Genomic DNA, 19193 nt, shown 5'->3' on the forward strand with positions numbered 1-19193 from the left:
GTGGGCGTGTCATTTAGCATGCTAATATATTACAATAAGCGTAAAAATAAGGCTCAAAGTCTATGGGAAGTTGAATCTTCCACCATCTTGGGCCTAGTTGGTTCTAACTAGTTTATGTCATATCCTCAATGGCTGTGTCATTCTTTTAATGGTTGTGTCCTGCCCTCTTCCTTCCTGTCTCAGTATAATAGTCTTTTAAAATGTATTTAGTAATTCAATCAACCTGTGTTGTATTTTATACATATGCTGAGATATAGAAATCTATATTTTTTCTAAATTTACAGCAAATTTTCCTAACCCAGTTCAGGGACTAGTTCATCTTTTTCCGCTAATTAAAAAAACCATCTTTGCCATATATTATTCTGAGTTCTGCCTCCTAACTGCATGATCTGGTAATCTTTAATATGTTAAAATCAGAGTTACACCACAATTGAGTGTATATGCTACTATGTTAGAATTGACAGAAAAGTTAAAATATAATTTAAAATTTAATTTCAAGATTCAATGTTTGTGGAACCCCTGAAGTACTTCTGAAACAGGAGGGAAGGGGGAGGGGCACAACCTTTCAAAGAATAACATAGCCATAGGACATGATAAAAACTGGTTAGAACCAACTAGGTCCTGATGGCGGAAGACTGGACTTCCAGTGGACCTTGAGCCTCATTGTAATACATTAGCATCTAAATGACACACCCATCAGTGCCACGACAGTTCAGAGACCAACCTTAAGAGGTTAAAAAGTGGGCGGTGGCCCAATTCCTGGAAATCCTCATCTCTTCCCCAAAATAGTTGGAATAATCTTTCCACTCATTAGCCTATGAAATTACCCAGCCCATAAAAACTAGCCCACCCCATATTTTGGGGCCTCTCGCCTTCTGAGATGGCCTATACTGCATCTGTGGAGCGTGTTTCTCTCTAAATAAATTCACTTCTTACCTATCGCTTTGTCTCTCACTGAATTCTTTCTGCGATGAGACATCAAGAACCTGAGCTTCATCAAGTCCTAAGACCAGGTGTGTGATCACAATTAAAAGCCCGTGGGTTCAAGTCCCAATCTGAGTTACACGGTTTCACTTCTGCAAAGCTCTTAAGGTATGATGGTTTAGAAAGATCTTGGCTATAATTGGATGTTGAACTTTAACTTGTAGCCTATGAGGATTTCTTAAAGCGTTTTAGGAAAGCATATGAGAAGATCACATCTGTATTTGAAATGATAATTTAAAAAGCAGTTACCTTTAGGGAAGAATAGTACTTCATTTGGGAAGCAACTGCAATAATCCAGCTGAGAGAAACTGAAATTGAAGTCCTGCACTAGGGCAGAATGAGTAAAATTGGGGAGGTGGGGTCAGATTCAAAGATATCCCATAAAGAGGGAGGCGTAAATAGTCTTTAACACCATAGAGTACAGGGTTTGAATCCTGTCTGATGTTTCCCAGTTTATGAAAATATAGAAAGTATCTGAGAAATATATACGTTTACAAGGTATAATCTTTTAACACCAGAGTAGTACAAACAGGTACTGGTCCAGACGTGACCTTTCATCTTGCAGTTCTGCAGCTCTCCTTAACTATTGACAAGAGGAGGCAACATAGCTAGGGAACAGCAGAGCTGAGATTTGAACACAGGCAGTCTAGCTACAGAGTCCATGTTCTTTACTACTTTGCTATCAATATTTGATTCTGAGTTGTGCGGACTCATCCTGTGAAAATCAAGAGGCAAATATAGTTTGGAATACTGTATAAAGGTGATATACAGGTGAGAGGAAAACCAAAAGAGATGGTACCTTTCTATGCCCCGTTAAGAAGCGTGGACTTTGGATCTTAAAGGCAATGGGGAAAACCACTGAAATTTTTTAAGCAGAAGTGACATGATCAGACTTGAATGCATGCAAGACACCTCTAGTGTGTTTTGCTCTTTTTAGTTTCCTTTGCACTTTAACATAATTTTCATTTTCATTCCAGGAGTTGAGCCTTCTCCAACCATCGCATGCATTTAGTTGTTTACCATTTTTTCCTAAGAAAAAACTACACTTTAAGTAAAATTCAATTCATTTTTTATCCATTGAACAAATATTAGTACACATTAGTTAATTAAAAAGCACTATTTCAAAGAATCTATGAAAATAAGAAGCTTACAAAAAAGGTAAATTAGGGAATAATGATTTGCACAAAACAATACTTGAATTTATAAATTTATGTAAAATTTCAAATTTATGTCTTTCAAATCTACTAGAGGAAAACTGTCTGAAGGGATTTGTTTTCCATATATTAAAGGATCATCGTATAAAATGAAGCACGCATATATTTTTTTTAAGATTCAAATGACCTACTTAAAAACTACAATTACTAGCTAAGCCAGTCAAACAACTGGTTTTGAAAACAATTTTAAAGCCCCTGATTATCAGTCTGAATACTCCAACTGTGATGGCAGAATGTCCTATCTTTCAGTAATTAGAAAGGATGTTAACGCATCATATTTTAGGAGAATTTAAATAAAAATCCCTTAAACAGAGAATGACAACTTACAGTCTAACCAACTCTGACACATTGTCTGCATTCATTTGATAGAAAGGGAGGGGAATATATATATATGTACATATATATCACACAATATATCAATTGCAGCATAAGCAAAAACTCTAAATTAAATTTCAGCATATCAGTTTTATAAAGCAGTTTAAGTTATGGTGATTTAGCAGAACACAGGAAAGCAAGAAAATGTTTTCACACTTATACCAAATTAAGGATGTTGACTTATGTTACTAATGTATGCAACTTTAATTTTAACACTGTCTTCCAAAATAAACTTTATCCCCATAACTTAAAATATGTATGTACATAATAGTTTATTAGGTACAGTTAATGCCACTGTTTTGGCTGCAATAAAATCGACCTTGAAATTTAAAAAAATATATAAAAATAATATATGCAATATCTATTATATATATAATAACATAATACAAAATAAACTTTCCTATTGCCTGTCTAAAATCAGACCTTTTGTTTAAGAGCTCTGAATTCAATTCAATTCTCCCAAGTTTTTTTTTTTTAATCAATCAATCAATTAATTAACTTTCTGCAACATTGGGTCTTAGTTGCAGTGTGCAGGTTCCAGAGCGTGCGGGCTCTGTAGTTTGCAGCACGCAGTCTCTCTGGTTGTGGGGCGCTGGCTCAGTAGTTGCAGCAGGTGGGCTTAGTTGCCCCGCAGTATGTGGGATCTTAGTTCCCCGAACCAGGGATCAAACACGCGTCCTCTGCATTGCAAGATGGATTCTTAACCACTGGACCACCAGGGAAGTTCCTCTCCTAAGTTTTAAGAATGTGGAAGTTAAACTCTACAATACATGAAGAAAAGTTTCCAGAATATGATATATATCTGTCACAAACTGCCCCTAAAACAAAGGGGAGCTATTCTTACTAGTTCAGAAAAATTCGGATATTTTTGGGTTTTTTTACTTTTATTTTTAAAAAGTTTTTATTGGAGTATAGTTAATTCACAATGTTGTGTTAGTTTCAGTTGTACAGCAAAGTGAATCAGTTGTACATATATTATACATATATCCACTCTTTTTAAGATTCTTTTCCCAAATAGGTCATTACAGAGTATCGAGTAGAGTTCCAGATGTTTTTAAAAAGTAGATTTTACAGAGATTAAAATTGAAATGATTGTGGAACCAGAAGGAAAATCCGACAGAAAAACTTTTCTATAATTTGTTCAAGTTGAAGATACTCATATTTTATTTAAAAAGTACAAAATGGAGTCATAGAGTCACCAAAAAATAATACAGTGTGTTTTGACCGTTGAGTAATGAGGCTGATTTTTTTCACGAGATTTAAGAGTCACATAGAGTATAAGACTAAAAATGTGTGTCTTTTCCTCAGCCAGGAGCAACAGAGTGAGACCAGCCAAGAAGAGTGAGTCATATGACCACGGTTTGACACAGTTGCCAATGCTGTTTTCCATTTCATGTGTCCTCTGGAAGGGTGAAAGTGGAAAAGCAGACCCAGTTGTGAAGTTTAGCTTTTTCACATTCTGCCAACTACCATATGATGGCATTATATGCTGTATTAGGACTAGCAATGGGACTTTAGTTCTAAAACCTAAATTTCCCCTCTATCCAAGTTCTTAAAATGTGTTGAAAATAGAGAGCATTGTGAAGTTAATTTCTCCTTATGTCATTGGACAGTCTAACTTGGTATTTTGTTCTCTCAATGACTTTAATTAAAATTAACACAACAATGTAAAGCAATTATACTCCAATAAAGATGTAAAAAGAAAAAAATATATATAGTAGTCACAGGAAAAAAAGAAAGAATTCGGAGTTAAAAAGAATACCATGAAAGGGCAGTGCTTTTATAGAAAGAATTTAAACTGGACTGACTGTTCACTGTCTCAGTATACTTGCTAAGGAAGCTAAGGGCTCATTTAATTTTCGTGTTAGCTTTGCTTCAAAAACTAACAGCCACATTCCCAGGACATGGTCAGCCCTTAATCAAATAAAATGTTTATTAATTTTCCACTTGGTCCTTCCACTCAGCTGCTAAGTGCATAGATGGTTCTGAAGAAATCAGACTTTGATTGAATGTATGTGTCATATCAATGCACCACTGCCAACTTGAAGAAACTTAGAGTAACGCCTAAGATTTATTCAGTGTTTATAATGGGGCCAGACGCTTTGCATGAATTACCTCATGTAATCTTCAGGACAGTTCTGAGTATTATAAGCAATTTTAATTTGCAGATAAGGACACAGGCTTAGGAAAGTTATGAAACTTGTCTCAGGTCAGTCAAAGGGATACACAGCTGTATGTTTGCCTCTGCTGAGTAATCTCTGGGGTTTCTGGGACTCCAGTGCCAGAAAGATCCTGAAAAATGAGACGTGGATGATACGGATGGAAAAGAAGGTGTGCTAAAATCAGGTCCCAGAGGCCCAGTCCTAATCTTGCCTTCCTGACCAGGGACAATCTTGACCAGGCCTGCCTGATCACACTTCAAGGAAGATGGCTCGTGGCAGGTTCTCAGAGCAAACTTAACTCTACACAAGCCAGGGACAGGTGTGGGGAGAGGGGACTGAGAAATGGAAGACGTGGGAACGCTGTCCAGGCGGGGGGAAGAGAGGCGGTGGGCCCCCAGGCAGGTACCCCTTCGCAGCCCACACAGGTGCCATACACTGACATAAAAAAGCAGCAAGCTCCGTGAGAGGCCCTCCTGCGCCGCCCGAACGCTAGGCCAAGGCTTATCTCTGACCTTCGTAAAGACAGATACCCGCGGCAGCTCAAAGCCGAGGGGCTGCGGCGGCAAGTGCGCGCAACACGACGGTCTGGAATAGGCCCGACGCGAGGAAGCACCTGAGCGCGGCCGGGCCGGGACTTTCCCCGCGACCCGCCCCGGCCGCGGGCCCCTCCCAGCATCTCTTTTCCGTCAGCCGGAGCCCGGCCCCGGAGGTCCCAGGACGTCACCGAAGCGCGATTGAGCCTCCAGCCCGCCCCCTGCGCGCCTTCTTTTTCCTCCCGTTCGGTGACGCGGAGGCCCGGGCAGCGCCTGCTGACACACTCACACGCTCGCTTCGGCCCGGCCTGCGCCCGCCCCCCAACCCAACCATGGCGGCTCTCACACGCCTCTCCTCCCGCCTGCGGTTCTGCGCCTCCGCCCGCCGCCCCGGGGGCGCCTGGTCCAAGGTAAAGTGCGGGTGAAGAGCAAGGCCGCGCGTCGAACGAGTGCGGACGAAACCCCGAGTGGTGCCAGCGTTTTCTCCTCTGCCCGAACCCACCCGCTCCAGTCCGGGAGCCGGCATCCTGGGCGCAGTACCCAGGGCCCCGAGACGCGACGACGCCTTCCTTGCCTGGCAGCTCTGCCGCATGGCCTCCTTGGCTTGGTTCTGCACCTGCTTTCCCGATGGGGCGAAACGAGGCAAAGGAGCGCGCGGAGAGGCTGAGGGGCAGGAGGACGCCTGGCAGCGCCGCCGCGCCCTTCGGGGCTCGCTCGCGTCCTCCCGGGCACGAGTCTCCGCTTCGCGGGCAACCTTCTGGGAAGGGGCTCTGGCGGCCGAAACGGGACGAGGAGGGTTCGCTTGTTTAAAGGGGGCAAGGGGCGACGGCTGTAGCTGGTAGGTTTGCGCTCCGATTTGGGAATCTCGGGGCGGGGGCGCCTCTAGAGGCCCGGAACCCAGCGCTGGGCTAGCCAGGGGTCGGTTTGAGTTCACCGCCAAGGGGATGGAACGCTGCGCCCCACCTCCCGGATAGGGCTGCGCCGCACCTCGGCGGTGGGAACGGGAACCCGCACCGGAGCCCTTGCCTGGGCGTTTACCTCCCAGCGCAGAGGACCCTGTAGAGGATAGGCGGTGGCTAGAGCGCGGGCTTCGGGCGCCGGCGTCCCTTCTTCCGAGGCTCCTCGGGATTTCCGATTTCAAAGCCTTTTGCAAACCTTGTTCCGCCTTCACTGCAAACACTTCACGAGTGGTAGTATCCTGAGGCATTCGCGCCGCGATTGTTGGCTGACGTGTAGTCTTTTTTTGCCCCATGCTCTGTCCCCACCTGTAAGCCCACGTCCCGGCGGGGTTCCTATGCCGAGTCCTCGGACAGGGCCAGAGCTCTGAGTCTTGGAGGGTGGCTTACCTCGGCTACGTCCATCACCACGGGAGCCTTTTCCTTGGAAGAGACAAGGAAAAGTGATGTTTTTACTTAGCAGCGTTTTGAGTAATAGTTCCGAGCTTGAAAGCGTGCCTTGCACACTTGTGTACTCACAGGGAACTCCTGCCCCGCCCCATTGCTCTTCCTTCTTCCCCACGTCCACTCTCTAAGAGCAGTGAACGCAGAGGGGCCACCAAGCCCCGTAGGTAAGTGCTAGGATGATTTAGAACTGGAACGGTTTACTCATAAATGCTTCTTAGGAAGCATTTTGATAATTGCAGATAGCTTTGGATATGTAAAGCATTATTAAAAGAGAAGACCTTCAGTCAGATTGCTGTGGGCGCTGAAACTAATGCAAATCAGGACACAGCGATATCCTTGGGCCAAGGTCAATATCATTCCTTCTTTTGACAGTTACTTATTTGCCTAAGTGTAACTTACTTATTTTCTTCAGTATATTGTTAAACTATTCCCGAAACCTAGCAAACCTCTTCTTAGATGGCCGAGCTACAAATTACGGGTTTTTCTGTATCTCATCTCTCCTTTCAGGTTTGATTATCATAGGTCCAACTCCAGCTTCCCTGTGTTCCTTCGGCGCTTGGCACTTAGGGCTCTTACTGCTTATTTAGCCCTTAAATCCTTACCTCCTGCTTGCGTTAACTGTTAACACTTGTGTACTTGTTTAACTTTTTAATGTGTGTACATTGTCTTCATAACCAGATGAAATTTGCAGAGACCATATTGTATGCCTTATTCTCTGTCTCTCTCAACATTACACAGTACCCTGAATAGAATAGACACTCAACACCTTTCATAGGTGGATGAGAGAACGCTGTGGGAAACTTATGTGGTAACCTTGAGAATTTTTCTGCTAAACCTACCCAACAGGTAAAATGAGATAGGTTTTTTTCCTTTTTATTTATGATAAACATGTCTTTCAAACTTGAGTTTGCATCAGAATTACCTGGAGGCTTTATTAAATAGATTGCTGTGTTCATCCCCAGAATTTCTGATTTAGTAGGTCCTGGCTGGAGCCCCATACTCTGCATTAATAAGTTCCCAGTTGATAATGCTTCAGGTCTGAGGACTGTACTTTCAGAGCCATTGCCATTGACTTCGACTAAAATAGACTGTTGACTTAAAAAATATATATATATGCACAACGTGAGAGTTGCGAGTTAAGTTTTATTTGGGGCAAAATGAGGACTGCAGCGCAGAAGACAGCGTTTCAGATAACTCTGAAAAACTGCTCGGAGGAGGCGAGGGGAGGGGCCAGGATATTTAGAAGTTTTGCAACAAAGAGCAGGTAATTGGGAACGTCCAAAGATTGTTGTTAAATAAAGAAAACCAGATATCTCAAGTTAAGGAATTTAGCACTTTTTTTCTCTGTGTGGGAAGATGCGAGAGTCCGGGCTCACTGAAATCATTCCTTTGATATGCACCTCAGCTATCTGGAGCCTGTATTTTCACATCCTGAGTTTCCTCAGGGCTCACTTCAGGGAGTGGCTGCAGTCTGATGGCTGCTAGATGGTAGGTATTCTTTTCAGCCCTGAGTTTTTTCAGGGCTCATCAGCTCACATTGGAGGGCTTGCAATCGCTGGTGACTGTGACATTATTTGTTTACTGATATGGCAGGAAATATTCAATTTCTCAGCCTACTTATTCAGACTATCAAACTTTTAATTTCTAAGATTAAAAATATGTTTTTGTGTGTATGTGTGTGTTAAAACAGAATCAAATAACTCCTTGCTACTTGAGGATAGGGAAGAGGAGAAAGCTGTTTGTAACTCAAGCCCTTTCCTTTCTGTCCCCGCCTCTACTTACTTCCCCGTGTTTGGGCAGTGTGCCAGGGTATACCACGCTTCTCATCTGACCTTGGCCAAGGTTGAAATTTAAAAGGACAAAGGTCATTTGGGCAACCTATACCTTTGCAGATCTCATTTGACTTTCAGTATAGTTCTCTTAAATTTTCTTTTGTATTAATTGACACTTTTTATGAAAGGAGTTTTTGGAGGAAGAAAAGAATGACAGAGCTCATTTTTGCTGCTACTTTGACCCCCTCGGGTTCTCTGTCTGGGAGACTCTGATAGGCTGTGGATGTGAGCTTACAACCTCGTTGGGCTGGTTAAGGGGCAACATCTCAGGAGTCAGGTGTCATTCTCTCTACTCCCTCTCTTTTTAGGTTGACTATATAATGAGAATAAAGGAGAGAGGATGTTGAGTATGAGTGATTGATTGCAACACAATCGACTTTATCATTTTTTCCTGTCCATATTGTGGATGAAGTGTAAAGAGGGAAACAGTTTAAAACTGATGGTGAATGCTCGCTAGATAGCCTGATTTGCGACAAATAGTACACTGGGGTAAGACTAATCATGCCTCTCTTGCAGGTAACAGTTTGCTACTTTTCTCCAGCATCCATAAACTTCAGGCCCCTTAGGGGAATGAGTTTTTTGGTGTGCTGTTCTTTACTTGTCTTTTCAGGAGGCATTCTTTGACACCCAAGATTGGATCAGGGTCCAAATATGTAGTATTTGTAGTATTGAGAGCAACAGTTGTGTCTTAATCCTTACTATCGATAGATTGAAATAAATAGTGCAGAACTTGGCATATAAATTTTGGCACAGTAAATATTTGTTGATTGTGTTGCTATCAGAAATTGATGCTTGATGACACTGATATTGTGAATTTGCGTCCCAGGATACAGGTTATCTACTTTCTTTCACTCTTCTGAGGGGCCGCAAATGACACAGAGTTTTCCTTATATAATAAAAGATATTGATCATAAGGGGATTCTGGTGATAATCTGTGGATAGAGTATGTCCATCCTACTCTTAAGATGAACTGCTTACAGCCCAACTCTTTCAAAGATGAGCTAGTGAAATTGTATAGATTAAAAATTGAATACATCGCTATACATGGAAAGCAAATGCATGTTTCCAAATGTTTATTCACTTAAAAATGTTTTTTAATGTTTTAGGGATGTGTTTGCTACTTTTCAACCAGCACACGTCGCCATACCAAATTTTATACGGATCCAGTGGAAGCGGTAAAAGACGTCCCTGATGGTGCAACAGTACTGGTTGGTGGTGAGTAATAGTATTGTTTTTCTTTTTATGGTAACAGCCTTATGTTTTTAGCAAAGCAGGGAAATTACAATGGCAAAGTATGTAGATTAGAAATGCCACTTACTTTATTACTTAGTTAATAAATGCCAATTATTAGAAATGCCAATTATTTTATTACTTAGTTAATAAATGCCAATTATTGGAAATGCCAATTATTTTATTACTTAGTTATTTATTCATTATCTTATTTTTATTTATTTATTACATATTATCTATTTTTTATTACAGTGTCCCCTTCCTGAAAGCTTAACAAGGTTTAGCACTTTATGTTTTACCTTTTCTTTCCTTTTGTGTTTCTTTTTCTATTATTTTGAAAAGCTGACACCTTAAACGGTGGTGTCTTACTAGTAGCTTTGAAAAATCCCTAGATTCTTGGGAATTCATTGATCTCATCAGCCCACAGCTAGCCACTCCTTTTGTTCCTCCTCATTTTATGAGTTTGAGAGCACATATGCCTCTATCTGTTAGTGAGTCTCCCAAGTTCTTTGCTTCTCTTTGTTTGGAATGTCTTTTAGCACCACTGTCTCGCACTCATTAAACTTGCTGCCTAATTCTTATATTGTACATTTCTTTGGATTTCTAGGCCTTGGTCACAAAAATCAAGGCTTATTTTTAAGGCTGCTCTTCATTCATTCAACTCAGCAGTCATTGAACTTTAGACCCAATACCATTTGAGGAATTGTGGAAGATGTAAAGAAATGAAAGTCATTGGCTTAGGCTTCTAGATCTGCAAAATCTACTCAGGCATATAAAACAAACATGCTTGACAAAGTGACTGTACAAAGGTTCAATTTTAAAGTGGGAAAATAATAGATATGTAGTTAAGTGCAAGAAGAGCAACGTGTAGCCGTATTAACACATTGCACTTGGCCTTATACTTATGAATCAAGACTTGACAGTGATGTCTGGTACTATATCACGATGTAAAACATTTGTATACAGCTGTATGACCATTTATTTTATTTTTTTTGAGGTTTATTTGTGCTTTTATTTGCCAGTAGACTTAACCAACGTGGCCTGCAAACTTTTTTGATCTAAAAGACACATTTTACATCACAATCCAACAAACACACACACGTATAAAGTATGTATACATATATAAGTGAAACAAAAGTTTTGCCAAAAATGTCTATCCTGAGTGTTAATTCTTTTTTTCTTTTGAGACTTTTTTTTAAGCAGTTTTAGGTTTACAACAAAATGGACAGGAAGGTACAGAAATTCCCCATGACCCCCCTCCCCACACGTGCATAGCTATTATCAAGAGTGGTAGCTTTTTTCTTTTTTAAACCAGGGATGAACTGCCTTGGCACATCATAATCAACAAGTCCACGGTTCATCTTAGGGTTCACTTTAACGAAGTGAATAGTGTTGCATGTTTTATGGGTTTGGACAAAAGTATAATGACATATATCCATCATTTTAATGTCATACAAAGTATGTCACTGCTCATAAAAACTTATGTACTCTGTGTATTCATCTCCCCCGTCCCCTCAAATTCCTGGCACCAGGAATTTGATCTTTTTGTTGTGTATGACTATTTATTAAGTTGCTGAGATATGCCTGTGCATTTTGCTTAGTAGGTCTAATAATGTGCTGGTATATTTTCTTTTTTATTAAAAAGAATGACACATACATTTCCCTAAAAGAACGTTACCCTCTCCACAAATTGTTTATCTTTTTGGCTCATTATAGGTTTTGGGTTATGTGGAATTCCAGAGAATCTTATAGGAGCTTTGCTAAAGACTGGAGTAAAAGGACTAACTGCAGTCAGCAACAATGCAGGGTAAGCGTGCATTTTTAAAACAATTGGCTTGAAAGAAATGACAGTCCTCCATGATATTGAAATGAAGTCTATCAGTGAAATGAAAAATTTCCCTATTGACAAGAGCAATATGCTCAAGGATCAAAAGATCATGTTTATTGGGACTTCCGCCGCAGTCCAGTGGTAAAGACTCCGCGCTTCCGCTGCAGGGGGCATGGGTTTGATCCCTGGTCAGGGAAACCAAGATCCTGCAATGAAAAAAAAAAAAAAAAAAAAAGTATGTTCAAATTGAGTCCTTCATTTTAAAATTTAAAGATGTTCCTTTATGTTGTATGTTATTGTAGATCTTTATTTATAAAGGAAGATGGACATCCATTTGAAATCTGTTTCAAGTCTTTTCTTTTGGCTATGCCCTTACCCTAGATGATACATAAAGAATAGCATCAGTCATTACAAATGTTGCTGGTTTTGGTAAAAGGAGGAGGGTATGCAGCTGGCACTTAAGACAGTAGGCTCACATATCAAAATGGTGAAAACTGAGCCATAAAATTTTAATGATGAATGGCCTGCATATTAAGATATATTTCGTTATCAAGGAAAAAGCTATTTTTGTGCAAAATGGTAAATTGTCAGTTCTCTTTTAACAATGAAAGACTTTAAAGATCTTAAAAATTAAAGAAATTAACTGAATTGGAAGTTTAGTCTGTTATCATAAATGCAATTTAGAAGAAATAGCACAGATTATTTAGGAAACAAAACTGGTCTACATTTGTGCTCATTTTTTCCTTTGCTGAGTTTATTTATGCTATTATTTTCATTTGGAAGGCTCTCCACTTCTCTGCCTATCCACATCTTTCCCATCTTACAGAAGAAGCCCTAGCTAATTATAGAACTGCTCTAGCCTTCATTGATCTTTCCCCTTTCTGAATTCCTTTGGAGATGGTTAGCCTTTCTTTGTGTACTGAATTGTATTTATTATCTCTGATGTATATTACAGGCCAATCCTGTTACTTGGAGTAGTTTTCTTTTTTCTTTTTATTTATTTTTTGGCTGCTCCACGCGGCATGCAGGATCTTAGTTCCCCCACCAGGGATCAAACGTGTGCCCCCTGCAGTGGAAGCATAGTGTCTTAACCACTGGACCGCCAGGGAAGTCCCTAGAGTAGTTTTCTATTTCCTACTATGCTTAGCCTGTAGTCTCAGAATCACCGAGAGTTGGAGCTGGACGGGATTGTAGAGATCATCTGTTCCAGTTCCCTCATTTAACAGGGGAAACTCGTCTGTAATCAGGGAAGTAACTTGTTCATGATCACTTGACATTTCTTAAACACATCCTGTGCCCTTTGAGCTGACTTTATATTTATTAAAAATACTTTTGATTATCAGTACTTGGTTGGGTTTTCCTGTTAGCTCAGTGCTTACAAGGAGTGGTGTAGATCAATGTAAATTCTCGATGCAGAGTAGGTACCGATAACCTACTTCCTTGAACTCAAAGAAGGCACTTTGCACATCCTCATTGGCAGTTGATTCTCATAATTAGAGGAGTTTAAATCCTTGAGGTCTATAGGGATGAGGGCTTTGTTTTGATCCTTAGAGTCAGATAAATGAGGACAACTTAGCATCACTTTATTGGAGAACCAACGACATGGTTTGAGTTGTTGGGTAAATGTAGAGAACATGGAATTAGAAGTAATGGTCATCACCAATATGTGGAATTGAAAAGAATGATACAAATGAACTTATTTACAAAACAGAAATAGACTCACAGACATAGAAAACAAACTTATGGTTACCAAAGGGGAAAGGGGGCAGGGGAGGGATAAATTAGGAGTTTGGGATTAACAGATACATACTACTATACGTAAAATAGATAAACAAGGACCTACTGTATAGCACAGGGAACTATATTCAATATCTTGTAACAACCTATAATGGAAAAGAATCTGAAAAAGAATGTATATGAATATATAACCAAATCACTTTGCTGTACACCTGAAACTAATACAGCATTGTAAATCAACTATAAAAAAAAAAGGAGTAATGGCTATTTTCTTCTTTAGAAAAAGACTCCATCTATATAAGTTCTGCCTGAATTGGAAGTCTTTCCAAAGCTCAGGATTCCTGATTGTCTGCTTTTGTTTTATTTGCTTTTAATGATCACTAAGACCTGTTGGCCTGAGGTACCACTTACTTTGCTACGGAGTATTAACTGTTAGTCTTGATAGGACAAACCCTACCTTAGGATCATTCAGATGAATTGATACTTTGATATGGATTGATTAGGAAGGCAGGAAAATTGCAGTTGTTCCTTTGATTTTTGGAAGACTTTGACATATGAATTACAAGCCTGTATAAACCAAAAGTTTCATGATATGCTATATAGCAACCAATTAAATCACAGAGCCAAGGGAAGGATAGGTGTGCTATATTAGTTATTTTCATTTCCTCGTGACAAGGTAATTTTGGATTACAGTTCTTGAAGGTGGGGATTTAGACAACTCCAAGGGCAGCCCCACTTCCATGTAGAAGACTAATAAATACTGACAGGTAATATGTACACCAGTCCTCCCTTATCCATGATTTTGCTTTATGTGGTTTCAGTTACCTATGGTCAACCTTGGTCTGCAAATATTAAATGGAAAATTCGAGAAATAAACAATTCATAAGTTTTAAATTACAGGCTATTCTGCGTAGTGTGATGAAGTCTCGGGCCCTCCTGCTCTGTCCTGCCCTGGATGTGAATCATACCTTTGTCCAGTGTACCCCTCCAGTTGGTCACTTAGTAGCCACCCCGGTTATCAGATCCATGGTCATCAGATCCACTGTTGCCGTATCCTCGGTTATCAGATCCATGATCTGTATCGCAGTGCTTGTGTCCAAGGAACCCTTATTTTACTTAAAAATGGCCCCCAAGTGCAAGAGTATTATTTTTTTTTTATTTTTAATTTTTTTTAACATCTTTATTGGAGTATAATTGCTTTACAATGGTGTGTTAGTTTCTGCTTTATAACAAAGTGAATCAGTTATACATATACATATGTTCCCATATCTCTTCCCTCTTGAGTCTCCCTCCCTCCCACCTTCCCTATCCCACCCCTCTATGTGGTCACAAACCACCGAGCTGATCTCCCTGTGCTATGCGGCTGCTTCCCACTAGCTATCTATTTTACATTTGGTAGTGTATATATGTCCATGCCACTCTCTCACTTTGTCACAGCTTACCCTTCCCCCTCCCCGTGTCCTCAAGTCCATTCTCTAGTAGGTCTGTGTCTTTATTCTCATTTTACCCCTAGGTTCTTCATGACCTTTTTTTTGTCTTAGATTCCATATATATGTGTTAGCATACGGTATTTGTTTTTCACTTTCTGACTTACTTCATCCTGTATGACAGACTCTAGGTCCATCCACCTCACTACAAATAACTCAATTTTGTTTCTTTTTATGGCTGAGTAATATTCCATTGTATATATGTGCCACATCTTCTTTATCCATTCATCCGATGATGGACACTTAGGTTGCTTCCATGTCCTGGCTATTGTAAATAGAGCTCCAGTGAACATTTTGGTACATGACTCTTTTTGAATTATGGTTTTCTCAGGGTATATGCCCAGTAGTGGGATTGCTGGGTCATATGGTAGTTCTATTTTTAGCTTTTTAAGGAATCTCCATACTGTTCTCCATAGTGGCTGTATCAATTTACATTCCCACCCAAGAGTATTATTAACAGTGGAGAGCTGTTTCCTCCAGCCCTGGGCCTGATGGGATGAGGGGAGGGGGCTGTTTGGACCCAGAAGAAAGCCTTAGGGAGAGGGCTATCCAATGTGCTGCAGCCTGCCAGGGAGAGAGCCAAGGGAATAGATGTCCTGCTACCATTCTCCCCTCACCCCCCCCCCCCCACCGCCCTGGTGGTGCCTTACACTGGCTGAACCCAATCAGCAGTGGATGGGCCCAGTCAGAAGCCAGAGGGCAGGGCACCCCATGATTCAGTCTACACAGGACAGCTGCCCCAGGCTAGAGGTTGGAGAATGGATCCGGAGGGACACATAGCAAATATCCAGCATGAAGACTTGATGATTTTCATTTTTATCACAGAGGAGCCAGTGAGGAGGGGGAAAGTGAAATCAAGCAATAAATTCATTTGACAAATGGTCAACAGATGTTTATGTAGAACCCTATCTGGAGGAAGAGTTTCCAAGAGAGATGGAAAGGCCAGTTCAAGGCCCCTAGACAGGATGTCTGGTGTGTTTGAGGGACTGTAAGGAGGCCAGCAGAGGTAGAGAAGTGAGCAAAAAGGAAAATGGGAGGAATGAGGTCAGAGGTGTGAAAGGGCATCCCATCCCATCCCAGGGGGCCTTGCAGGCCACTCTAGAGACATTTGCTTTTACTCTAAATAAATGGGTACCAAGGCAGGGTTTTGAGCAGAGCAGTGACATGATCTGACGTATTTTATTTTATACTTGTATTTTTGGCTGTCATTTTATGAGGAGATCGTAGCAGGCAGGAGTAGAAACAAGAAAGGTTACTGCAGTATCCGGGCAAGAGATGGGCCAGTCCCAGAGAGGGAGTGAGAAATGCTCAGATTCTGGATAGATTCTGAAGGTAGAGTCAGGATTTTCCAATAAAGTTGCTGTGGAATGTGTGTGTCAGAGATCACACCATGAATTTTGTTCTGAAGTAGTGAGGATGGGGCCGTCATCAGGTGAGATGAGGAAGGCTGCAGATAGAGCTGAATTTAGGGGAATAGAATTGTTTACCTGAAGAACTGAAGGCCTAGCTAGATATTATTAGCAGTAGGTAAAAAACAAACAAAAAACGTAAAGCATTTTGTGTAATGTTTTGCAAGAGCGACTTTTTAGTGATTTGTAGCCCTCTAGTGGACAAGTGTATTATCAATCTTCAGGGAATTCTCACATCTCAAAAATGCACTCTTGAAATTACTTGTTATTTAGGCTTTAGTTTTCTTTTGAACCAAGTAAGAATAAATCATGCAGGTATTTCTTTTACACCCATGGTGGGTGGGAAATGTTATTAGATTCAATAGTGGAAGCTAGGACTATAAAACAGGTCTATCAGGAGGTTGACAGTTACCTGTTACCTGAACTACTTTAAGATATTCAGTGTGTCAGGACAGTTGGGGGGAGGTTAGAGGCTTGGAAATGATACATTCTGAGAATTAGGAAAGAGTTAGTTGAGTGGGAATGGCCACTTGGGGGCATGAGAAAAATGAGGAGGGAGAGTGAAGTCGAAGTTGGGAGAAAAGGAGGTTGTTAGGAGAAATGTGAGTGGTTTGTCATATAAAATTTCAAGTTTTTGAATGTAAGTGATATTAATGTTCTATCAGATGTCCCTTTGATTGTAAGCTGCTTGCATTTTCCTTCTAGGGTTGACAACTTTGGTTTGGGCCTTTTACTTCGATCCAAGCAGATAAAACGCATGATCTCTTCGTATGTGGGTGAAAATGCAGAATTTGAACGACAGTATTTATCTGGTGAATTAGAAGTAGAGCTGACACCTCAGGTAAAAAAAATTCTTTTTTTTTTTTTTGTACAATACTAACTTATTTTAAAATTTACTTTTTTCCTCCTAGAAATTTCATTGTGTAAGAGAGGTAAGGTAGAATGCTCTTTTGCCAAACCAAGGAAATTTGTTTACAGGTCACACCTCTTGATTGCTAGAGGACTAATATTTTGTTGCTGTGCACTGAAAAAGAAGGTGAAAATATCTAGGCTTCAGGATAAAATTTTAAGTTTGGCACTATAATGTATATTTCACTGGAGCGTGCAAAAGAAATTGCTGGAATGTTTGAGGATTGTCCTAAAAGTCAATTCCTATGAATCACAGAATTAGAAATTTGTGGGGAATCTGGTCTTGCTGAGACATAAGAAAGTAAAGGCCATGGAGGGACTACATCACAGAGTAAGTGCTGGGATCAGAGCCCAGGTGTCTAGAGAGCTGACGCCATTACAAAGGAAGCAGTGATTGCAATTAATCTAGCAAGTTTCTGCTCACTTTATACACCATTTCCTCTCCTAACTGATTGAAGAGTTTGTCCTGAGCAAAGTTTTTGAAGCTATATGAGTAAAACAAGGGTCTACAGGTTGTATGCATTACTCTTCCATTTTGACATGGTCTGCCTTCATCTCTGAAACTGAGCCCACCACTCTGCTTTATTTTTGTCAACAGAATGTATTATTACCACTGACTTCATCAAATTGGTAATAATGTAATATAGCAGAATTTTTTTAAAATTCAATCATTAAATCGCTGTATATGCTTATCTGGAGAGAACAAGCATGGGAGAACTGTTTTTTCTACCTGAAGCTTCACAGTGTTTTTCCAAGTCACACCTGATCACTCTACAGTGTTGGCACCTGTGCCTCTCATAGTATTACACATGCTTGATTTATCCAATTTTCATTTAAAGTTTTTTGAGAATAACAAAAGGTGTACTATCTTCATCGCTTGTGCCGCTTTTACAAAATACCGCAGACTGGGTGGCTTAGAGAAGAGAAATTTATTTCTCACTGTTATGGTGGCTGAGAAGTACAAGATCAAGGTACAGGCTGATTTGGTTCTTGGTGGGGGAAGGGGAGAGAGGGAGAGGGACAGTGAGAGGGAGAGCACGTACAAGTGAGTGCTCTGGGGTCTCTTATTATAAGGACAATAATCCTCTTTGATCAGGGCCCCACCCTTATGACCTCATTTAACCTTGTTGCACATTGGAGGTTAGGGCTTCAACATGTGAATTTTGGGAGGAAGGGGGAACACAAATCTGTCCATAGCATATACTTTTCATCTTCACATTATAGGTTGAGGTAACATATCCTTTGAGTTGTGGAGCTATTGAAAATTAACTTTTCAATTACTTTTTTTATCTTTTTTTTTTTTTTTTGTCTGTGCTGGGTCTCCGTTGCGGTACGCAGGCTTCTCCAGTTGTGGCGCACGGGCTCTAGAGTGCATGGGCTCGGTAGTTGCAGCACACGGGCTTCTCTCTAGTTGTGGTGCATGGGCTTAGTTGCCCCATGGCATGTGGGATCTTAGTTCCCTGACCGGGGATCGAACCTGCATCCCCTGCATTGGAAGGTGGATTCTTAACCACTGGACCACCAGGGAAGTCCCTGCCTTTTTTTTATCTTTTGCATTATCCCTTATTTTGTCAGAGGGCATATACATGGGAAAGGAACTTCCTTAATATTTCTTTCACATTCTTCCTTTAAGCTGAAAGAAGTTCAGGATTTCCTGCCCCAACTTAGTGGTGCATGAGTAAACATTGGCTCTGGGAACTTGTTTTGCAGCCTGAGAGCCAGGGAGGAAGTGCTGATGAAGTGGTAAGGATTAGGACTCCCTTGGGGGTTGGATGTGGGGTCTTGGTGGTACCTGCAGGGGGCCTGTATGTGGCAATAGTCGATTTTCATGCCTTTGCCCAGGTGGACAAAGAGGAGTATAGTATTCAGGGAGGGTGGACATAAAAATATTTTAAAGTAGGGAGTGTTATTATGGTTGTTTTGATGATTTAATTTTTGTGGTTGTTATTAACTTAAAATACCCAAAGTGCAGGGAAGAGTCACCTCTGTCCATCAGTTAGAACAGAGAACCAGGTATCTGGAAGGTTTTCAGTTATGTCACAGGTCCATCCTTCCTCAGAATATCCCGCCTATTCCAAATGACTCAGTGT

General features: G+C 40.8%; 1 protein-coding gene across 6 annotated transcripts in view; it reads left to right on the forward strand.

Moving 5' to 3' along the window:
• The first annotated feature begins 5425 nt into the window (after window positions 1-5425).
• The window catches only part of OXCT1 (3-oxoacid CoA-transferase 1), a 160859-nt gene continuing 147091 nt past the window's right edge, over window positions 5426-19193 (forward strand). The window contains exons 1-4 of one of the 6 annotated variants that reach the window (XM_082454521.1): window positions 5426-5678; window positions 9610-9718; window positions 11450-11540; window positions 16900-17035. In XM_082454521.1, coding sequence (XP_082310647.1) covers window positions 5601-5678; window positions 9610-9718; window positions 11450-11540; window positions 16900-17035 — 414 coding nt within the window. In that variant the 5' untranslated portion in view covers window positions 5426-5600. The remainder of the gene's footprint in view (window positions 5679-9609; window positions 9719-11449; window positions 11541-16899; window positions 17036-19193) is intronic. The other 5 variants (XM_082454522.1, XM_082454523.1, XM_082454524.1 and 2 more) reach the window with 5 other exon arrangements.

Source organism: Balaenoptera physalus (genome assembly GCF_965194825.1).
Source record: "Balaenoptera physalus genome assembly, chromosome: 3".
Taxonomy (NCBI): domain Eukaryota; kingdom Metazoa; phylum Chordata; class Mammalia; order Artiodactyla; family Balaenopteridae; genus Balaenoptera; species Balaenoptera physalus.